This window comes from Delphinapterus leucas, chromosome 7 (genome assembly GCF_059928025.1).
Source record: "Delphinapterus leucas isolate spDelLeu-1000000601 "Yukka" chromosome 7, BTC_Dleu_Yukka2, whole genome shotgun sequence".
Taxonomy (NCBI): domain Eukaryota; kingdom Metazoa; phylum Chordata; class Mammalia; order Artiodactyla; family Monodontidae; genus Delphinapterus; species Delphinapterus leucas.
Window position 1 is genome coordinate 22,897,358 of NC_143135.1, and position 23,485 is coordinate 22,920,842.

At 41.3% G+C, this 23,485-nt stretch overlaps 1 protein-coding gene across 5 annotated transcripts in view; it reads right to left on the reverse strand.

Annotated features, from left to right (window-relative positions):
* Positions 1-23,485, reverse strand: part of TRIM44 (TRIM family member 44) — a 119,432-nt gene that overhangs the window by 31,266 nt on the left and 64,681 nt on the right. The window contains exon 5 of one of the 5 annotated variants that reach the window (XM_022583629.3): positions 8,080-8,146. The exons of 2 other annotated variants lie outside the window; for them this stretch is intronic. In XM_022583629.3, coding sequence (XP_022439337.2) covers positions 8,080-8,146 — 67 coding nt within the window. 2 more of the 5 variants (XM_089914921.1, XM_022583630.3) reach the window with 2 other exon arrangements.

Genomic DNA, 23,485 nt, shown 5'->3' on the forward strand with positions numbered 1-23,485 from the left:
AAGAAGGACAGACATTGAAATTCCACAGCCTAGTTTTTTGATAGAGATTTTCAGCAATAAAAAGCTGGTGAGATTTAAGATTATTTAGAGACCTAGAAAGACATTTTGCTCTCCCCCAAGCGAAATTTTAGAGTCTTGCTTGCCGTTTTTTGTTAAAGGCAAACCCAAACATTTCCAGACCCCCTAATGGATTGCATACTGCAAATGTGTGTACAAACACACAAGCACACATGCACACACCCATACCCATTCTAAATTCAGTTTGCAACCTCTACTCCTTTAATTTGCCTTGCAATCACTGAGTCAGTAATCCTAAACTGAGTAGCCAATTTTTATTAATGGGCAATTCCTGCATATCTAAAAGACTTAGCTGGAATAGGTGTGGTATAAAAATGTAGGAATTTACAGAAATTTAGGATACTCTTACATTCTGTAAACCACCACATCACCTCCTTTTAATTTCTAGAACCTTCGAATGAGGACTCACAATATTGGGCCTCCCAGGTTATCTTCCAGGTACCCTTTAAGGGCTGAGATCCCAAGCCTTGGAAAGGATATGTTTGTCATAGATATATCTAAAAAGATATCACCCCAAGAACCCCCTGCAGGCTGCAGGCTAAATGTCTGGCACCTTACGGCCCACGTATTGTTTCAAACATAGGGGAGGCCGTTTCTCGCACAGCTGAATACCCCAGCCTCTCTGCACGAAGGGGCTACATTCTGCCACAGTCTGGCATTTCAGACTCTGTGACTATTTACCATCCCTCTACTTCATAGACTCTCATCATAAAGATCAGGTCACATAACTAACCCCAAACTGAGCACATTCTGCTCCCTGGTTGGCCTGTCTCACTATTTACCCTCAAAGTCAAAAAGGCTGTGACCGTGTGTGGCTGACTGATGGGGTGATTTGCTGTTACCAAGCATATCAACCTTGCTGGCTGTGCACATGAAGGCAAGAAGATCTTGGGGTACCCCCAAAGCTGGTTCCCTCAATCAGCAAGGCTTTCCCTCTGCCTTTCTAACAACGCCTGACTGTAATTTGTGCCCATTAAGTAGGCCCTTCTATGCCTAAGGAAACCTGCTTGTGCAGGTGTGCTGATGTGCACAGCACATTACTTCCAACGTGCCCTTCCAGGAAAGGGCCTGACTCCCACTTCTGGTGCACAATTCATTCTGACCCAAACATCCTATCTGCTGCGTGAACGCAAAAACATATGCACACACACAGGGCATCCCTCGTTTTCTCTGGAGTAATGGGAGCCTGGGCAATACTTTATTCATTTACCCACATAAATTAGAATGGAGCATTGAAAACACCAGTGACATCTACACAGATAACAAAATGTATTCATTATGGTCGGTGCTATTACAGTGACAGGAAATGCATTCCTAATGGCAGGACATTTGAAATAATGTGTTGCTGGATTCTGTGTCCATAAAAGCAATAATGAAGAAACAGGAGTGGGTCAAATAAAAGGAGTAAGAGGGGCACGGGGGGTGAGGTCTGGGCAATGTCAGTGAGACGGCACACCCACTGGATTCACGGGAAGAGAGTTACGATAGTTTAAAGGCAGGAGAGGCGAGAAGGGCATCTGGCTGACACTCTGGAGAACTGAGGTTTGAATCCTGGCTCTGCTATATGCCAGCTGTGTGATCCTGGGCAAGTCATGTCAATATCCCCTTAGCTACGTCAATATCCAGACTGCTCACTTTTAAAAGGAGGAGAGCTACCTCAGGAGGTAGGTGAGGAGGACATGAGAGAGCGTATGTAAGGTGCTCAGCTGCTCTGGTGGTAATAAGCGTATGATCAACATTAGCTTTCCTTTCTCTTCTGGTTATCACGAAATAAATGCACAGCTCTGTGATTTCAGGCACCATCTAGCTCTCTGAATCTCCAAATCCAAGTTTCTTCTTCTGCAAAGTGGCGCTAATAACACCTGCTCTCCCTACTGCGTGAGCTTGTTATGAAGAGCACATGAAATGGAATGTTTGGCATGTGCTATTGATTGGCTGACTTAGTCATTCTCAACTCACTCTCCCTGCTGCGTTCTATTCTGGAGTGTGGAAGGGTTAAATATGTGCATACCGAGCCTGTACTGCAGTGGCGGGATGGGGACATGGAAGGAGCCCAGTTCAAGCCTGACACAGAAGGATAAGTCTTCCGGTGGTGGGCGGGGGCAGTGTGCTGGGAAAGCGTTTACTTTTCTGATTAATACAGACATGGCCCTTCTTCTGACCCCTTCTCCAGGCTTGAACGTGGATATGGCACCCAAAGCTGCAGCCCTTTTTCAATCATAAGGCAACAATCACGAAGGAAAAGCCCAGGGAATCTCAGAGGCACATGGCAGTACTGACATCATTAGCCACTGAACCAAAGCCAGCAGTCACCTCCCTCCACACTTATTATGTGAAACAAATAAACCTTTGTTTGCTTAAGCTACTGATACCAGAGTTCTCTCTTACTCAAAGCTGAGCACAATTCCAATACAGTGCATTAAGTACTCCGGAGTATTAAAAGCCCCATATATATAAAGTACATGATCTTCCCTCTGCCAAGAAGTTCATTCCCTTGGACCCGTCTGGCTAATTTACATATATCCTTTAAGCATAGGTTTAGTAGTATCTCTTCTAGGAAGCTTTCCAAGACCCTATCCCTCACATTCTTCCCACACTTTGGACTTCTCAAAGCACTCCATAACACCCCTATCAGTGCACGTTACACTGCTTTGTAATGATCCGTTTACTTGTCTCTTTGCTCCACCAGTTGCTTAAAATGTCTCAACAGCAAGGATCCCTATTTTAGCCATTTAAAAAATTTCGTACCACTTGTCATAATACCTGGCACACAGTAGATAACTCATTAAGGATTTGTTGAAATACTGAATAAAACAACGAAAGAATGACCTGAAAGGGCATGAGGTAAATGATAGCCTGTGTAGCCTTAGTATCCACTCATATTTTTGAAACACTGCAAATAGCTTTCTAATTCCTATTATTACTTTCAGGGTACCTAGGTTGGGAAAGCATAGATCTAGACAGTGATTTACTGTTTTCAGTCATTCCACTTGATCCTTATTTGAGTTCATGACATTCCCTTATTCCAGCCTCCTAAATTATTTTCTGCTGTGTATTTATTGAGTCCATACTTATCTACACAAAACTAATTTTATTTCCTTCCTTGTTGTTTTAGAATTTACCCTTGTGATAACCAAAGACATCCTAGGAATAAATGCTATTTGGCACCAAAATAAATGTTCACACCATCCAGCAGCTCCCTTCCTAGGTGTCTTGAGCTCTGTCTGTGTGACTGCAGCTTCTGGAGGCGTCCTGCTGTCTCTGCCGTGTCTGTGTCCTTCCCATCCTTGGACTCACAGTGTGCAGGTCCTCAGGCTGAGCCTAAAGTATGTGGTTCTCCAGCAGGAAACAGATGTAAACTCTCGTGTCCTCTCTCTTCCAATAAAGCCAGCTTGTCTCCATTACTTATATAGATCACAGCCTTCTTGAAGTAACATTACTAATCCCATTGCAAAATATCCAGAAAAATGCATTATGATTCAGATTATAAATCAGAAACATGTTCTATTATTAGGCACATTACATTAAAAAAAGTCTAAAAGGTGAAGTGGTCTCCCTGTGACAGTCACCAGTGGCCAGCCTCAAGTCTGAACTCCCGTTCCCTTTGCCTCTAATGCTCACCATGCCCATTTTTGCTTGGCTGGCCCCTTTGTTCAGTCTGGTTTCAGCTGAAAAGTGACCTCCTTAGCCCTTCTTTGAACACCTTATCTGTAGCAGCTTCTTCTCCCCAGCTCCCTTCTATGGAGTCACCCTGTTTCATTTCCTTTCTAACACTGCATCTGAAATTATTTTCTTTATTTAGTGGTTTACAAGTTTTTTGTCTATCTCTTCCCACTTGAATTAAATTCCACCAGAGAAGGGATCTCATCTGTCTTGTTCGCCCTGTATCCTCAGCAACAAGAGCTGTGTCTGGCATAATATAGGTGCTTAATAAACTGTGTTGAAAATGAATAAGAAGAAAACGGACAGTGTGTATTCACTCAGTGAATCCATTTTGCTGCCCTTTACTTGAGATTCCCTTTGGGAGTGAGGATGAAGATGGGGTTGAGGGCTATCATGAATCCTTAGAGGTGGTGAGGTTAGCTTTGGGAGGCTATGTGGAGTTACGGAAAGAGCTAGAGTTCTGGTTCTGCCACTTTACTAATTGGAACATGTCCCTTACTCTCTCTGAGCTTCAGTTTTGTCATCTGAATGGTAAATTGTTTCAGAAGATCAGTATAACAATTAAATGAGACAGCGATGGCACACAGTAAATAAGTTAGTCCCCCTTTGCCTGTCCCTTAAGGCTGTAAAAAGAGGAAGTAGTCCAGGAGCCCCAGGAAAGTGGTCTAATGCTTTTTCCCATTCTAGCAGTCACCTTAGCAACCGCGACGATTCTGCACGGAGATAATGTCAACCTGCTGTATCACGGAGGTTAGACCACAGGCCAACTTTGAAGTCCTGAGTATATTCTCAAAACACTGAGCATGAGTCTACTCTGAAAGATTATTAGAAATTTATTCCTCTCTTCTCAACCTGACATCAACTTACATTAAGCTGAGGCTGATGCTATTTCACAGAGGTAAGCTTATAAATCTGTTTTAAAGAGCTTTGGGTACTGATCCTGCCACAACGTGTGCTTCTTGTAGTGTCATCAAAAGCACACATTCAAAGCCATCAAAAATTTGTGGTCTCCAGGCCTGCTCGAGAAACTTCTGGTGACATCTTCTTCGATAGGTATTTACTTGTTTGAACACACGTAATTCCTTACACTCAATTTATTCTACCCATTCATTTGTTAATTCAACATGCATGAACTGAGCGCCAACTGCATGTTTAGCCCTAGTAGTAAGAGTTACTATATCCTAGCAGTTATTAAATGTTAAACACTGTGCCAAACCCCTTATGAGCATCAGGTCACCCCACAGGCATTATGATTATCCCCATTTTAGAGACAAGAGAGCTAAACTGAGGAGTTTACATAAATTGCTTATGTGGACAATTAATGGTGGCTAGTACTTTAACCTAGGTCTTTCTGACACCAACCCCATTCTGTTTCACAATACTCTAGCAAGCAGGTCTTGAAAATACACTTGGTACTTATCAGGGTCCTAGATACATTCCTGAATTAAAAAGAAACAAGGCTAGACTACATGACCTTTCTCACGGTAGGCACTCCATCTTATTCTTCTTTGCATTCCCACACCCTTAAACAATAATGAGAATGTGGCTCCTGTTTGCAAAGATGTAGTAGAGACAAATAGACAAGTTTGCATGAAAGACCTTAAGAAGAAGCCCAAGACACAAAACTGTACAGGGTACAAAATGTGTGAGTGATTATAGCTAGAGAATGGGTTTTACTCTATAACCAAGCAACAAAATGAGGAGACTGGATTAGCCTGGCCATTAGAGACTCAAATGCTTACAGGGGCCTAGTAGGTAATATGAATGAATGAAGTGAATAAATTGGGCCAGGTGGAGTCTGGTAAATTGCAAAGTACATACCCCATCTAAGGAGCCAGCTGGTCAATGTCATGGGTAAATATAGATCCAGTATTGTCAGAAATTTTGAATTTCCAAAAGAAGCTGAAAAAAATCTGCTTTTTGACGTGAAATCTTTCAATTTTTAAATGCTGGTCAGTAATTCATAAATCGAAAAAAATACTTTATAAGGCAAACAAAACATATCCTTAGGCTAGATTTGGCTGATGACCCATCAGTTTGCGGTTTCTGAATTAGACTATATTTCATAATCTTTTCATCACCAAGGATCCCCACGTACCCTCCAAAGGTTTCAGAATTTGAAACTCTGTCTAACATACAACATTTCTGAATATTTAATTAGTTTTCTTGCACGAATTAAATAATCAATAACTGACAAATTAGGTCACCGTGGGGGGAAAACAGCTAACATAACTCTGCCCTGTTGCAGTTAAATGTAAGATTTCCCACTATAAGTTTTGAAATATTGAAAATAGTTCATAGACTTTTATTTCTATCTTCACAGATCCTTCTGGGGTCTGAAGAGCCCAGTTAGAAATTAAACATGTAGATTTCTAAGATCTGGTGACAGTGAGGCATAGTGGGAAAACGCGGGAACTGGAGTCAAACAGAATTGGGTTGAATCCTAGCTCTCCAGCTTAGTAGCCGAGTGAAGGTCAATAAATTATTTAGCATCTTTTCCTTATTTGCAAAATGGGAATAATTTGTGATCCATGTTTTTCTCTTACCATCATCATCTAATTAAAAGAAGGAGCCCAGGTAACAGCCCACTTAATACCATTATGATGATTAAAATAGTTCCAGCTCACAAATGAACAAAACAAAAGGTCATCTATCATGAACAGGAGCTATGACGACATGCACACTGATGGAGGAGGAGCACACCTATGACCTTCTATTACACCTTTCATCCAAGGAACTCCAAGTGCTTGATGACAGCCCGAAATTAGAGCTGGTGTGTTTATGAGTCTTGCCTAAAGTCGTGCCCTGCCTTAGGTGAGCAGATGCCAGAGGGTCTACGCCTTAGCACCTCTTGCTAAATAACAAAAAAACTGCTTCTTTGTTGCCACCACTAACATATGTATTAATAACTGAACTCCTCACTATATGATTTTATTATTCACAAAATCATTCTCACAAAATCATTCAACACACATTTACATGTGCTCCTCACAAGCACCCAGGCTGGGGAGGCACAAGTCAGCCCCATTTTGTGAATCAGAAAACAGGTTCTAAGAAGTTGGAACTAGTTTATGGACACCAAATTAGTAAGAGGTGGAAGTAACTCCCGTCACTTCAAATTCATGGTTTTTCTCATTAACCCGACCTATAGGAGGCCACAGCAAATGAGAAACAGGGGTGCTGTTAGGAGCCACGTGCTAGTTGAGTGAGCACTATTCTGTTTATCTGTGAAGTGCTAGGTGTATAAGAAATGGAACTTGTTCTGGGATGAACGAGAGATACAGGCACTTAGGGGCACTCTGTTGTCTAACTATAAAAAACTGTGTTAAGAAAAACTAAATTGTCATCTTAGATTACACACTAGCTTGCCTCTGCAGGGTCTCAGAGCAGAATATTGTTCAATTGCGCTTACCTTTTCCAATTTACCCTCCTGGCCTGCCCCCACCTGGGAGAAGAGAAGCCCTACAAACCACATGACTCCTCGGCCTCCCTGCCCCCCAACCTTCCCTACAGTAACTGACTAGACAGGCATGACCACCTAACTCAAGGGCAGCTAATTAATAGACATGAATTGGCTATATTTTCTCTTGGGACTGTGGTGAGGCAATGTTGAATCCTGCATCAGAAAACTGCTATATAGCAGGGGCCAAAGCTGCCAGGACAAGCTGGAATTATAAGGAAAGCAAACAGAGGATGCTGCTCTGTGGGGTGGAGAGTAAAGCAGGAAGCAGAAAGAGACAAAGAAAGAACAGAGACTGAGAGAGCAACTTCTGGTCTTAACCGATTCCCACGCCTATGCCCATCAGGTACAGAAATACTTCCTTTGATTGGGTCCTGTGAAATGTACCATGGCCTTTCCATACCCCACTGTGTTATCTGAGCAAGTGTGGGTGGATTTCTGTTCCTTACAATCAAATAGTCTCTGATTAATACAATAAGAAACAGGAGCCACAGTTATATCACAGAACAACTAAAAGAGTAAGGAATGGCTAAAAAAAATTTAAATCTTTCTTTTAGATCATACAGAAAGAGAAGGAGAGAATGAATGAATGAATGAGTCTTCAAAGTTGAAAAGACTCTATATTATGGCTGCCTCAAAATACTCCAAGTTTATTTCCATTATATCTATACTCTTTTTAGATATCTATACTCTTTTTAGAACGAAAAGGATTAAGCGTTGGCAAAGCTCTCTTCTTATAAAATAAAGCACAATGCTGAGGACTTAAACAGTGATACAGTACATACTTTCCCCTCGCGAACCACAGTTCAAAATTCCCTTGTTACTCACAGAGTGTACAATTATGATGTCCATTCTCCACCTGCCATCAATCAACTTACTGTTGTATAGCTCTGTTCAGGGTACTGGTTCAAATGGGTCAACAACTGTGAAATCTTCTCTGATTCCCTAGGAAGAATTAGTTACTTTTTATTCTGCTTCCCATTGCACTTCACACATCTATGTGGGTTCTCACACTGGTATATTATAATTCTTTGCTCATTTCTCAATCGGACTACAAGTGCTTTGAGGGCAGGGCCCATGGCTCATTCTTTAACCCTGTTGTGCCTCGCACAGTGTCTGACTTACAAGCTGGTGGAATAAATCAAGGCTCATTAACTTTGCCTCATGGGAGACTTCCTGGAAACAGTAATTAAGATTAAAAACTTTTTGGAACAAATCAACTGAGGTTACAACTACGCACACAAATTGTGTTTAACCATTTCAACTGAGTTAGCCTATAATTTTAGTTTCAAAAAAAGTACCAAAAGCATGTCAGAATTTAAATACCTGCTGAAAAGTTGCACTGCAAAACACTGCATGGAGTTGGGGATAGGAAGGAGGTTAAACACCTCAAACTGTTAAGTACAGCTCTCATCTTTGGTGAGCTCAGACTGTACCATTAATTTAATACTGAAAATTTAACTAAAATGACCACATGAAAAAAGTGCTGAACCCAGCATTTTGGCTGAAGTGGTTAAAATGCCAGGATATAGAGGTGGACTGAGTTTCCTGGAAACAAAGTTAATGGGACAAGCAGACACGGGTTGTTGGCAACTCAGCTTTGTAAACTACTTCTTATGATGCACGGTGAAACACTCACCTCTTTAATAACTGCACTTTCCTACTGGCAAAGCTGAGGGAGGGGGATAGGAAGCCATTAACAAGTGTGAGGTGACGCTGAAAGGGTTCTGCTGAAGAACCCATGGTGTCATTTGTTCACTGTATTCTCCACTTTCAAACAAGGAGACCAGAGACTTAAGAAGCTAAACTATGATCAAGGTACTACTTTTTTTAGTGGAGACCCAAATAATAAAGTAGAGTGCTGAGATTTCAAGGCTACAGTAGGTGCCTCCTGCCACCTCTCCCACTAAATTAAAGTTATCTGAATCCCAGGGAAGGAGCAACTTGACTTACTCATCTAGTCATTGATGGAGAAGTTGGAACAAAGACCTACCTGGGACCAGGAGAGACAATTCCTTCCTAATCTGCTTATGGAGAGCAAAGGGCAAGGAAGGTCCATCCTGCCTGAATCAAGTGATCCAAGAAGCAAAGGAGAAGAAAGATACGGCCATGTTGTTTTTTTTCAATGCAGTGACTGTTACCACATTAACCCTGCACAACAGAGAAGAGAGGCCAAATGACTACCAGACTCTCACCAATCAGACAAGTTACTCCTCTTCCCAAGGGAAGGAGTGAGTAAAGGATAAAAGAGGCAGAAGCATTCCCTTGAGAGGGAGGAAGAGTGGCAGAAATTTCTGATTCTGTGCATATGTGGTATGTGGTGGGTGAGGATAAGGTTTGTCTTCAGACACCCAGGCTGACACTGTGAAGGTATTATCATAACATGAAATACACTGGAAGAAGTGTAGAAAGATGTCAGGATACCAAAAGATGCTGGAGAAACGTTGTGCATAAGGCTACATTAGTCCCATGACCTCAAGGCTCTATGTGTTCCCAAGGACCCCACTTTGGAGATGAAAAATAAATTCTATCTCCTTTTTGGATTCACAACAAACTCAAGGAGAAAGTGACCTACGAGCAAAGACAAAGAGGAAAGGCACACAACCCAATGGGCTGAGACAAATGCAAACTGGAGTCATTATAACATCTTTCTCTCTAAGCCAACCTTCCCTCCCATTAGCATCCCTCCCAGTAGTCTGTGGTCTCCTAAGACGAAGACTCCGGAGTCTTAGCGCCAGAGAGGGATAGAGCTAGAGGGAACCTCAGGGGTCACATCAAATTCAGGTCTTTCATTTTATAAATGTTAAACTCAAGCCCAGAAAGGTTCAATGACTTGCCTGAGTTTATATAACTAAGTAGCAGCAAAGCGAGGCTTGGAAGCCAGCGCTGATTTAGATCTTTCTCTTTTATTTCTCAAATACAGCCACTCACTAAGTCCTCTCCAGTCCCCAAACCCACGTTTCCCCCACCTATTCTTTTCTCCCCACTGCTACTGTTCTAATCCAAGCCTAGAATCCTAGAACTTCAAGATCTTTCATGTGAATCACAGCAACGATATTCTAATCTTGTGGACCTTCGGGACTCTTCTCTCGATCTGAAGTCACTTCTCACTTGCCTCAAAAGTGATCCCCTGCTCACTGGGGTGGGCTGCACCGTTTTGCCCCTGCTCTTTTCCCCTTGCCAGCATGTCCCATGCAGGGGCTGCTCTTTAGACTTTGCCTTAGAATGAAGGAGAAGGGAGCAGAGCTAAAGCTGATCCACAGTGGACATGCAGTATGTGAGAGAAGTAAATGTTTGTTGTCACTGAGATTTCAGGGGCACTTACGTACCCATCCAGTTAGAACAGGGCCTTGCTCAAAGAAGGCACTCAGAAGATTTTTTTTTAACTGAATGAATGATCTCACTAATCCTCACAGTAATCTTATTTTAGATACTATTATCATCTTCCTATTGCAGATGAGAAAAGCAAGGCCTAAGGAATTTAAATAGCAGGGCTAGGGTTATATAGCTAGTAGGTGATGAGGCTGGAATTCAGAGCCAGAACCTCTGACCCCAAAGCCCATATTCTTAACCAGTGCATCACACTAATTCTGAGAACTCTTAAAACTGCTGGAGTCTAAAATACACATTCAGTTTTTAATTACGTATTATCTTAAAGCTGTCTGATTATTTCATATACTATATCATGCCTTGATATCCACAGGGAATTGATTCCAGGATGCCCCTCAGATACCAGAATCCATGACGTGCAAGTCCTTTATTTACATATAATGGGGTAGCACACACATATAATCTTCTGCCTTCTGCCATCTCCCCCTGGTTGCAGGCAAAGGTTCCCTCCTAAAGACTTCTTTACTGACTGATGATGGTTGATTCAGGACAAGAGCTCACCCTTTTTACTTCCAGTTCTCAGGGAGTCAGAAGGCTGGCTTGAGCACTCCTCACCTAGACTCAAGAGCTCCAGAGGCAAAGACTGAATTTTAAACAGCTTTCAGGTCTGATGGAGATATAACTTTTGAAGGAGTAGATCACTTCCTTCTTCCCAGATGTCAGCCCTATCACTCAAAGGCAGGGAGGAAGAGAAATGCCTTCTAGAAAGATTGTTTTAAGGGAAGAAAGAGGAAACAGTCAGGCCTCAGTTAGAAAAGCAAGAGTCAGCACAAAAAATCTGTTTATTTTGGGAACTATCTCAGGATGATACATTTGAGTTTGCACCCTGCTTTTCCAGACAGCAAGCAGCCTGCACTACTGCTGGCTCAGACAGGTTCTCCAACCTCATCGTGGACAAGGGACACAAGTCTGCAGCTGAAAGGGTGGCCACTGACATGAAAGCACCTCTGCAGCCCATCACTTGCCAAGGACAGGGAAAGAGCACTGCCCAAATCTCTCCACAGTCCTGAGTGCACAGTTTGCCCCATCCAAAGCTCTCACTGCTGCAGCCCTACCCTTCTCAGAAGGCTCAAACAGAGCAGACAGGGCATGTGTGTAGCTTTAAGTGAAAAGAGCAAAGAAACTAGCCTGGAATACTTAGCTTAAAACTCTTCTTTAGAGCAGGTGTACATGGGTGAACTTTCATTTTTTTAATATTTATTTACTAAATTATCTATCTATCTATCTACCTACCTACCTACCTCAGTGTAAGCCTACAGTGGTGATTTGAGAAGGCAGTAGAGAGAGTTGGCTAAGAATACAGACTCTACAGCCAGATGGCTTTGGTTCAAACCCTGGCGCTCTATCATTTACTGACTATGTGACCTTGGGCAAATTATTTGGTCTTTCTGTGTTTAATTTTCCTTTCCTGGAAAATGGGGATAGTTAACAGCCTCTACCCCTATGGGGCTATTATAAGGATTAAATGAACTCATGACACGTAACACTCTTAGAAAAGTGCCTGGCACACAGTAAGACCTCAGTCAGTGTTCGCTATTATAGCCATGATCATTATTATCTAAAGAAGAACCAAGGATTCATGAGTCCTGGTCAGTCATTTTCCAAGTCTGGAACACAGCAAAGTACTGCTCATGTATATGGTTATCAAATAGTGTAACAGACTTGCTATGCCTACTACTGAGATAAAGAAAAATCAAGTACAGATGCTGCCATTCAGAAACTCACAGGCTGTTGGTGGATAACAAAGGCAGATTCACAAATAACAGCTGCAGGAAAATGACCTGCACAAGGTGACAGACTGAGAATATAATCAAGTGAATCTAAGGTTTTCCTATTCCAAACGAGGGTTCTCTCTACAACTTTGAAAACAGGTTTTGCATAGCTATTTGTTTATTCAAAAATTAACTGAGTCCCTATAATGTTCTAGGCACTGACAGTACAGTGGTGAAAAAGACAAAGCTTTTACCCTCATAACATTTATTTTCTAGTGGGGAAGAAGAAAATAATAAGTTAAATACATTTTCATGCAGTGACAAGTATATGCAGAAAACCAAAGCAGGTAAGGAAGGAATGAAGGTCTGAAGAGGCAACATTTCAGCAGAGGCCTAGATAATGTGAGAAGGAGCCATGTGAAGATCTGGGGATAAGCATCAGGGGGAAGGGAACCCAAGCACGAAGGCCCTGAAGTAGGAAGGAATGTGACCTCTGTCTGAAGGAGAGTAAGAAAGCTGCATAGCTGGAGTGAGCAGTGGGGTGAGCAGCAGATGTGAGGATGGTGGGAATCTCATCTTGTGTGACTTTATCGGTCCTCTTCCCCCCAGGTTACTCTGAAGCAAGTTCCAGACATGATATAATTCATACTGGAGCATTCTAAATAGAATAATTACATGACTTCCTTTGTATCCTAAAAGATCATTCTAGCATCTATGTGAATAATAGAATGGAGGGGTTACAGTGAGGGGAAGGATGAGTAACAGTGGCAATGAGGGAACGACAGTAGAATTCTTGGAGAGAAATTATGTGGCCCGGACCGGTATAGTGAGGGAGTGGAGGTGAGAAGTCCTTGGATTTGATGTATAGTTGAGGGTAAATCTGACAAAATTTGTTGATTAACTGGATTTGCAATGTGAAGAAAAGAGAGATACTGAGTATGACTCTTAGGTTATTGGCCTGAGACAAGATGATGCCATTTACTGCGAAGGAGAAGTCAAGGTCAGAAGCATGCTGGAGAGGGAGGAGAACGAGTTATGTTTTGAACAAAAGCAGCTATGAGAGCAAAGGCACAGGATGTATAACAAGAAGGCGTCACTCCAAGTCCTGACTCTTGCCACTCCTAGCTCTAGCTGGGCCACCTTGGACAGGTCACTTACTCTCATTCAATTTCCTCATCTATAACATGGGGATAGCAAAACCACCTCTCAGGTTTGTTCAAATAAGGAAATGAGATGTCTGTGTACACCCTGTAAATTGTAAAGGTGCTGAATCAAGGGTAATCTTCTTGTTTCCTTTGTTATTGCTGATAAATATTTGTTTAAATGACTCATACATGAACCTCAGGTTACAAACACAATTATGTCTTAACAAATAACATTATGAAAAGACAACTTTATATCATCCAGTTCTGTTTTGCTTGTTTAATGCTTATACTTTCTAAGGGTATAGAGCATCATTTACATTTCTTATTTGCATATCTTACTATCATTCATGTAGGTTATCGCATTTGATCCTTAATATAGACAGAGTGGGTGCTATGGCCCCTAGATGACTGATGAGAAAACTGAGGGACAGAGAAGTACTATCAAAGGCCTGACATCCTAGTCTTATTGCCTTCCTCCCTTGGTCTGTAAGTCAGAATACTGCGATCCTGGTGTATAATCCACTTGGCATCAGGGCCTGGTCATATCAGGGAAATTTCTGACACATAGAATGCTGAGCACCTCCATGACCACTGGTAAAAAAAAAAACAAACACAACTACTTAGATGCAGCACTTAACAGTTTGCAAAATACTTTTATATATATATTTTCTTAGTTCCCCCAACCTGTGGTAGGCATGATAGCTATTAGATGTAAGAGGCACTGTCATGTAACAGAAGGATACGCCCACTTTATACACTGACTTAAAATAGGAAAAATGACATTTTTCTGTATTGCTTTGTATTTAGTAATGTTCCTCGTCACTGTCTGTTTCAGTCATTCATTCAACCAATATTTGAGGGTCTACTCCATACTAGGCAATGTGCTGGGTGCTTGGTATACACTGGAACTAAAACTTTTTTATTGTTAAAAAGTGACACGAATTATGTTATTAAGACGAAAAGAACAAAAAACTTATTTATGATGGCTATTTTATTTTTGAATGGAATCACGGACATCCAAGTTTCATTTTCATGTCAATTAAAAAAAAATATCCCAGTGGCCCTCTCTAGACTTTCTTTTGCCAGGAATGTGTACCAATTTCAATTATTTGTACCTCTGATAGCTACACTCCCATTTCTATTAGACATAAATTACACCAATAACAGCAGAGAAATGGTTCAGAAGACCTAGTTTTTTGGAGTACAACAAGATTTCAACCTAAGAGATGTGGACTCTTACTATATATTGCCTTACATTTCTTATACTCTCTTTCTAGATGGCAAATCAGCAGCAGTAGGTCTCAACATCTAGTGGACGATGAGCCACATCCAATCGAGGAACACTGTTTCTAAAGGATATTTATGTGATAGGGGTTAAAGGATCCTTACGGTCAATAAGTTTGGAAATGCTGGGTTAAACAAAGTAAATAAGTCTCATTATCACAGGACTGCTCGAAGACTTTATTATACCATGGTACTTGTGGAACTCCAAGAGGTGGGTAAATAAGCAGCATTTGCCAAACTTATCGGACCACGGAACCCTAGTTTAAAAGACTAAGTCAACAACTCAATCAGTGTTCAGTCTAATATTCATGGGAAGGCTCTGCACTGGGGGATTTCCATTTATAACTGCACATGACACGCATCTTTTTAGTAGGGTGCTGATTCTTTAAGCTTGGGGAGAGTTGAGCAGACACAGAACAGATGTATGGCCCTGATATGTGGAGGAGAGACCAATCACTGCATCGTGAGCACCGTGAAAAAAGGGACCGTTTTTGGTTTTCCTTTCTATGATAGTTGCGACACCTGGCGCTGCCTGGCACATAGCAGACATTGGAAATAATTTGTTAAATAAATGGCTAAATGGAATGAAACCTACAGAAATGAAAGGAGCTTATGTCAATTTCAGAATGAGTGGCTACATTGTTTTTCTGTCTTCAATGATTTTGATTTCCATATCTAGACTCCTAGTCAGTGCTTAATTTATTTCCTTAGAACAAAAGACTGAGAATTATTCCAACTGCCTTTTGCATCATGACCCTGCACTAATCTAATAAGAGAAAGGTTACATTGCTCTTTGTAGATGAACAGCACATTAATGAGATCTTCTTGAAATGATCCCACTTCCATTATGCAGACAAAATTACATTTTCCAGCATAATTATTGTGTCAGTCGAGCTCCCAAATTTTGATATTAATTGTTTCACTTGCAAAGGCAACATCAACTTATTAGTTTGTCAAACCTCTGGAAAATCAAGGGGAAGCTCATAGTTTTAAGTAGTGATTATCAACCTATACTTCTCCTGCATTCTATCTTTTACACATTTTCCTACTAGCCAGAAGAACTAGGAGAGTTTTATTCCCTGTATTAGGTTTTAACAGAAGAAGTAATGGGTTTCTTTAAAATGTGTTTTTAAATTACATACCACTTACATTCCTCAATCCTTACTTGAGACTCTAGACTACATGTTCTTTGAGGGCATGGACCATGGACTGTATTCTGAGCACCAAAGACAATGCCTGGAACAAAGTATGTGATCTGTAAATACTGCTGAATGAGCACCATGCTTCTCCTTTCACTGAGACTCGCTGTTTTAAAGGAAAATCTTCCTCCCTCTCCTTCTCTCTTCCCCCCCTTCTTTCCCCCCTCTCTCTCTCCCCCGCCAACTCTCTGTCTCTCTCTCATACACACACATGTACATTACACATACACTCTGGAATACAGGGAGGTCTTGCTATACACTGTGGCATTTTTCCCATGAACAATACATAAAACATGGAAGTTTGGTGAAAATATATCATTAGAGGAGTTTCGGACAGTCACTTTGCATTGTGTAATGTCATCTCCTCTTCTAAGCCTTAACATGCCCTGAGCCACAGAACAAGTTAGGAAGAAATCCTGACTCACACTTATTCATCTGGTCAGAGCTTGAGACACAGGGCTAATCTGTGAACTATGAGTCTGACAGATCTCAAACACATGATAGGACATTCTCCAACACTGCTTATCTAGTAATTTTTATTTTGTAGCTTACATTTATTCTACTAGAAGAAATATTATTTTCCTTTTTATTGTAAACTGTTTAAGCTACTTAAGTCTGATATTATTCTAGATTGGGACCACGTCTTCCTCATAGAGTAGTAGAGGTTTTATTTTAAAAACACAAATCAATAGGATAATAGGACTCAGTATATTGACTTAGTAGCTCTGTGACCTTGGGCAAAGTGCTGAACATGTCTAAGCCTGATATGAGAATAATAACAGCACTGTCCTCCTAGGTGGCTGTAAGGCTTAAATGAGATAGATGATCCATGCGGAATGCTTAGCTTACGTTCACTATTGCGATCTCTGAGGGGTTGATAGACTACTAGCCGTGATGATCAAGGATCTAAACAAGTTCATCACCTCTGTAAGTCTTCTTTTTATCTTCTTTCTAATATGCCACTCTCCCCTCATTCCATCCACAGAAGTAGAAACTCACAATGGGTAGGCCTTGTGGGTCCTGTTTTACCTCCAAGCGTGAATTCTTCCTGCAGAGTTTGGATAGTGCTTCTGGCTCGGTAATGTCATTTAGGGTAGTCATTTATGTGGCCCCCTGCATTTCTTTTTACAGCGTATGTAACTTCCTCTTTCTTTATTTGGTACCTTAAAGAGTCTTGATTGGCTGGGAACTCGACCCTTCATTTTCATTTATCAAAAATTCCTAACCAGAGGGGTTGAGTGCTGAATCCCAGGGGCATGCTGGGCTGGAGCATCTGTGCCTGGCCTTTTTATCTATGCAGCTGGCTGGTAATTGCTAAGTTTTCCCTTCTGAAACAATTACCCCCCCCATTTCTCTCCCCACCTCCACCCCACCCCCAGTTAATTATCAGTTCTAGAATTAAACTGCTTGCCTCTCCTGCTGTTGTCATGACAACAGTTGGCCTGCACCTGCCACTGGGTGAACAGTGGCTCTTTCAGAAGAGGTGATGGCAGTTGCCCGCTCCACAAAAGCCAGGGAGCAAACTAATGTTTACCTGTCTGGGGAGAGAAGTTCCTATTCATTCCACCTTAGGCATTTTCCTGGCAAGTTCCACCTCAACTTCTGTCTCATACAAACTGCTTGTTGGCACTCAATAAAGAAAATGAAAAAAATTTTTCTGATAAAAATGCCAAATCCCTGTTGGCTGGTCACAATTCCATCCATTAGCTTTACTTATTCCCAGCCAAGATGTTGGAAGATGTGAATCTTCCATCTCCTGAGAAAGGCAGGGTAGTGTGGTGGTTGAAGGCATGGAACTTGAAGCCTGACAGATCTGGGTTCTAATCCTGGCTGACTTACTTTCTAACTGTGTGACCACGGCTTAGTCACTTAACTTCTTATAATATCAATTTCCTCATCTGTAAAAAGAAGGTGAGAATAACTATATTTAACAGGTTTTTTAAGCTTTGAAATAATACACATAGGTCTAGCTCCTATTTTATGTTCGACACATAAGCAGCTATCACTATTAGAGCTGTTTAGCTGCTAACCCTGAACAACCCTGAAAGTCAGGGCAAAGTTGGCAGCTTGGTCAGTTTTAACTGGTTCTTGTCTGAATGGCAATACCTGCGAGATGGAATAAGACTGCACACTGCCCCACAGCATCTGGACCAAGATGCATCTGGCAGCCAGGGACAGCTGAGAAATGCTTCTTTGCCTACCTTCTCTGTAATTCTGTCAGCCCCTCCCTCTCTGTACAGTTTTTCTCACGCTCAATCTCACTTTCCTTTAAACAGAATTGATAGAACCAGAGGGGAAGAAGACATGTACTCACCAAGGAAACAAAATGCTTTTCTGTTTTACAACCACATTACAACCTACAGGGAACAACTGGTAGTGGTGCTAAGGAGTGGGGGAATGAGGCACTTATGTAAGAAAGTGTTTTTCTTCCCTAAAACGTCTGCTTGTGGCTAAAGAGGTATTTTTTTTATGACCCTATAACCACTCATAGGTAGGTCCTAGGTCCAAACAGGACAGGCCCTTGAATATTGGTCCTTGGCAAAGACCTCACCATTTAGGGTACCCCAGTTTTATCACAGCCTTTGGACACCCTTCTCAATGTTCTGAAACTACCTTCTTGCAGTTCTAATTTTAAAGAAACCTGCACTCAATGACTCTAAACTTCATACCGTCTTGAAAAGAAAAAAGAAAAAACCTAAAACAGAACAAAAAAACACACCCGCTTCTGCTCCCAGCATCTGGTACAGACATGTGCTGTGGGTTTCCGGGTAAAGAGGTGAATGCAGTTCAGCCACATGGAACTTACAAAAAAAGGAAGGCTCCTTGGAAGTTATGGGGAAATGGAATTATTCACCCCTTGCCTGCCTCTCACTGACAGAAAGTGAGAAGATGCTAGAGACCAGCACGTTTCTCCTAAAATGAAAAAGACACCACTAACAACATTTTGCCGTGGCTGCCACAGGTGAGGGAGGGCATAACCAATGACATCAAATTTAGTTATTCTTAAGACACAGACTGGAGTTTTTTGACTTCCTAAAATCTATTATGCTTAGTGCCAGTCCAAAATGGCTACGAAGATAAACCAGGAGGAAGAGAACTAGGCTCCAACCAGGCTCTTCAGCAACAGATCTAACTCAGGGACAAATGTGACATCAATTTAATTTTTGACTCGTTTCTAAGAAATATCTGTAGCCTTAAATCTATTTGGAAAATGTTGGTGCTTTAGTATTCCTTATCTCCATCAATTTAGAAGGAACTGGGTATCTACTCTCCAAATTTGATTGTAAGTTAGAGGAAGGCTGGAGCTGTCAAAACAAGGTATAAATAAGATAAAAATCAAACAATTTCCTTTTATAATTACTTTATCTCAGTTGCTTGCTTTTCCATATAAAAGAAGAAACCCAAAAGGAGAACACTTTTAATGTTTCATAAAATACTTGTCCTTTAAGTATAGTAAAATGTGCTGCTTGATGGAGAAACTGAGGCACAGAGAAAGCAAACAATTTACACATAACTCATGAGATGTGACTGCCGGAAGAGATCCATAAGATTCAAAAGTCCATCCATTTCTTCTATGAATAGGACCATGCGGTAGTCAAGCGGTAAAGCCTAACAGGAAACGGTACAAACCTTTTGGTGCCTCAAATGGCACACAAGACCCTGTACAAGGGAGACTCAGCCACCCTTGTCTCATCCCCTGCCAACAGTCCAGTCATGTAGCTCCTCACCATTCCCCATATAGCACATGCGTTTTCATTCCTCTGAGCCTTTAGAAATGCTGATCTCTGTGCTTGTATGGCCTTCCTACCCTTTGCATCTGCAAAACCCTACCCCTACACCCATCCTTCAAAGTCCAGCACAAATGCTATCTTTTCTGATTCTCTATCCTGAGTTAGTTGTATCCTATTCTACATCCAACATATTTATTATAGAGAATCTTTATACTGTAGTGGTTAAGAGCCCACATTCTCAAGTCAGCCTACTTGAATTTGAATACTGGCTCTACCACTTTTTAGCTGAGTGACCTCGTTAGTGTATGTATAACCTCTCTGCAACTCAGTTTTCTCATTTGGCTGAGAAATGAAGATAATGTATTAGCCACTTGTTAGGACTGTTGTGAGAAATAAAAAATGTTTAAAATACTTCGTGGTACATGGTTGGCAATCAATAAATGCTTCCTTATAGTAATTTATAATTATAATAATAATTATTATATTGCACTTAAATGTGAAATTAAAATTGTTTACTTAGTTCTCTCATTTGAACTAGACTTTGATATCTTTAAATGCAGGGACAAAGTCTTTTTCATCTTCGTATCTCTGAGGCCTAGCATGGGGCCTGGCAACACAGTAGACAATTGAAAATGAATGAAAAAATTCCTCTGTAATTTTTCTTGCTAAAGAGATTAGGAAACAGAGCTCCTAGAGGTAAATGTTATCCTGATAAGCTCTGAGGTCAAAGACATAAACAAGGTTAGCCTGTCAAGCATCATAACTACATATTGGATGGCAAACAAAAGTTGATTAGCATAAAACCACACCATGAAAAGTGACATCCAGGTCTCTTCCCACTGGGCCTTTTTTCTTAGCATTATGAAGCCAGAAAAGGCAGGCAGGTGTATGTCAGAATACAGGCTGCTCCTAGCTGGCATTTCCACTGTGAGGCAGATGAAATAAACTAGAGGTACCTCAGCTGACTTTTCCAGCGGTGAATGGATTCTCTGGTTATAGGCCAATATGCACAAAATAAAATAAAGTTGTGACTCTCACAGGTAAATATCTGAAAATCAATTACTTTCAGAAGAAGGCTTCCTTTTATTATAGATAGGCAGTACAATGCATAGCATGGCTTCATCCTTCATCTGGGTGAGTAGAGGATAAATAATTCATATCAGCAGAGGAAAACAAAGTCAGCTCAGGCTCCATAAGAGGGAAATGTGACAGCTAAGAGACTCTCTGTACTGAAGACCAACTTAGATGTTGGAACCCCACTTCTGGATAATACACAGCCCTGACAGTTCCACTCCATGTCACAGGTATCAGAGACATTTTCTTTGGCTTCCAGCTAGGTCTTCTGAAATGGAGATAATGTAAAAACAAAACCATACATTTGCAATCGGAGGACAAAAGAAACCTAAGCGTATCACTGACTTAGTCCCCTCTTATCTCTACAAACTAAGTCATCAGGAAGAGAAATGTCATATCTAAGAACATACATATGATTGTTATTTTAGAGGGGGGAAAAAAGAGTACCTAGTATATAGCCCCAAGAAAATGTTTAAAGAAACAAAATTGAGAAATGTACAAAAAAACTATCAAATTACAGAACCTATAAGCAGATTCTTTTCATTTCATATTTAATATATGACTGTATTCCTCCACATATTTAATATATGACTGTATTCCTCCACTGTATTTATATCCCAAAAAACTGGGTGCCGAGTGAGGGAAAGAAAGGCTAGTATTTACAGGGAAGTAAAAACAGACTACAAAGAAGCAAGGAGGTTAAAGGACTTGCCCAAGGTCACACCGTTGGTCCCAGGTAAACCAAGGATAGAAGGTAGGTCTGCTGACTCTCCTTGAGCTCCTATTCCTTCAGAACTCACTGCCCATTTGATCAGAGAATCAGCATGGGTCAGATTCACACTGATCTCAGCAGGAGCTTTTTGCCTGAATAAGAGCCAGCTCTGAAGATGAAAAGATCTACCAAAATCTTAAGTATGGCTGTTACTGTTAAAAAGCCTTTTTCTTCTTAGTTAAAAAAATTCACAGAAAATCTCAATCGCAAATCAAAATTTAAAACTGACCTTGCTCCTCTGTCCTCTGAACACAAGAGTTTAAGGGTCCTTCCCTCTCTGACTTCCTTCCACTACACAACAGCTCTAAGGCAGCAGAGCCCACTGCCACCCCCTCTCCGTGAACATACATTACTTCTCAGCAGGCTCCGGCAGGAGCACAGAAGGAGCCAATCTGCGAGGGCGCAAACACAACATCTCCCATAATAGCACAGAGGAGACAGAAAATTGCTGCCAAAAGTGTAAACTGCTTTTTTTTTGCTTGGAGAAAAAGAATCACCCTGGGCTTCAAAGACACCCTCTTCAAAGGTGACTCTACAGAGGTTAATATCCATGTTCCACATAGTAGGACTTCTGTTCCTCCATATGCTCCGAGAAACCTTGTCATCTGCACGACTGTATCATGGGTGTGAAGAGTAACTACTGGATGGAGGGGCAACAGGCAGCTAATTCTGCAGGGTCAAAGGAAGGCTTGGTTACCTGTTCCCCCGGGGAGTCTAAAAGCACCCCTTTTACTGCTGACCCTCAGGGGACACTGTGTGAGGATGAGATGACGAAATATCCCCTCATAATGACAGAGGCTAAGGAGAGGAGGGGTAGCGTGCAGCAAACAGATGCCACATCACTTCAACGTCAAAGCCAGTAAGAACTCCTAGGTGAGAGGAACAAGACCAAAGTGATGCGCTGACAAGTGGGCGTGAATCCTCTTATTCATTCAGGGTCACAGAGAGAAGTGTGCTGGCCTCTCAGAGACAGGTGGTTGAAGGCATGAGCTCTGAAGCCAGACTAGATTCAAGTCCTAGCTCTGCTTCTACTAGCTGTGTGATCTAGGGCATTCATTTCCTCATTTTACAAGTAGAATAATAACTACATCATAAGCTTTACATGAGGGTTAAAAGAGAATATACATAAAACACTGTACGTAGTAAAACTTAAATGGTAGCTTTGCCTATTATTGTTAATTACAGGACAAATACACAATAAAAATCAGAACAAGGCACAGACATGACCAAAAGCACAAATACTTGGCCACCTCACGTCAAACAGCTTGGGAAGTCAAAACTGAAAAGAAAAAAAAAAAGGCAGGGAGACTCTAGCTGGTAGAATGGAGAAAAATATAGATCTATTATAGACAAATAATTTTCAAAAGGACAGGAATTTTCCTTTGTTCTGACCACCATGGAGAGCGGCTGGAATTCAATTCTCCCTGAACTTCTGTGCAGACAGCAGGGAAGTGGCTGTGTGGAAAGAATACTAGCAAAGGAGACACAGGCATGAAAATCCAAGCAGACCTGGAACGCAGGGTCTCCAGATTCATTTCTCTTCCATCCCCTGTGCAGGCAGACCCACACTCCTTCTGTCTTCCTTACACATCAAACTCTCATTTAACACCGTCAGCAATACAAAAGCCTTTGGAACAAAACTCTGGCTTACTGAGACAGTGAAGTGTATATCATAAATGAGAGAAATTTCAGATCAAAGGCAATCTGCCCTGAAGTGTTAATTGGAAGAAACTGAGCCAAATGGTAGTTCAGCACAAACTGAATGGAACCAACAAGTATGAATTTAAAGGGTAAAAGGAAAATTTGACTCATCTTTCCTCTTTCTGCCAAATTGGAACATGATTTTTTTCAAGTGCTCATTTTACCAATAAAGTCCCAGTCCAAGAGAATCCCTACTGACATCCATGGCAGCCTGGCTCGAGGGAGACAGCGTGACATCTTGGTTGCTAGTAAAGAAACGCTATACTTCACCACAAT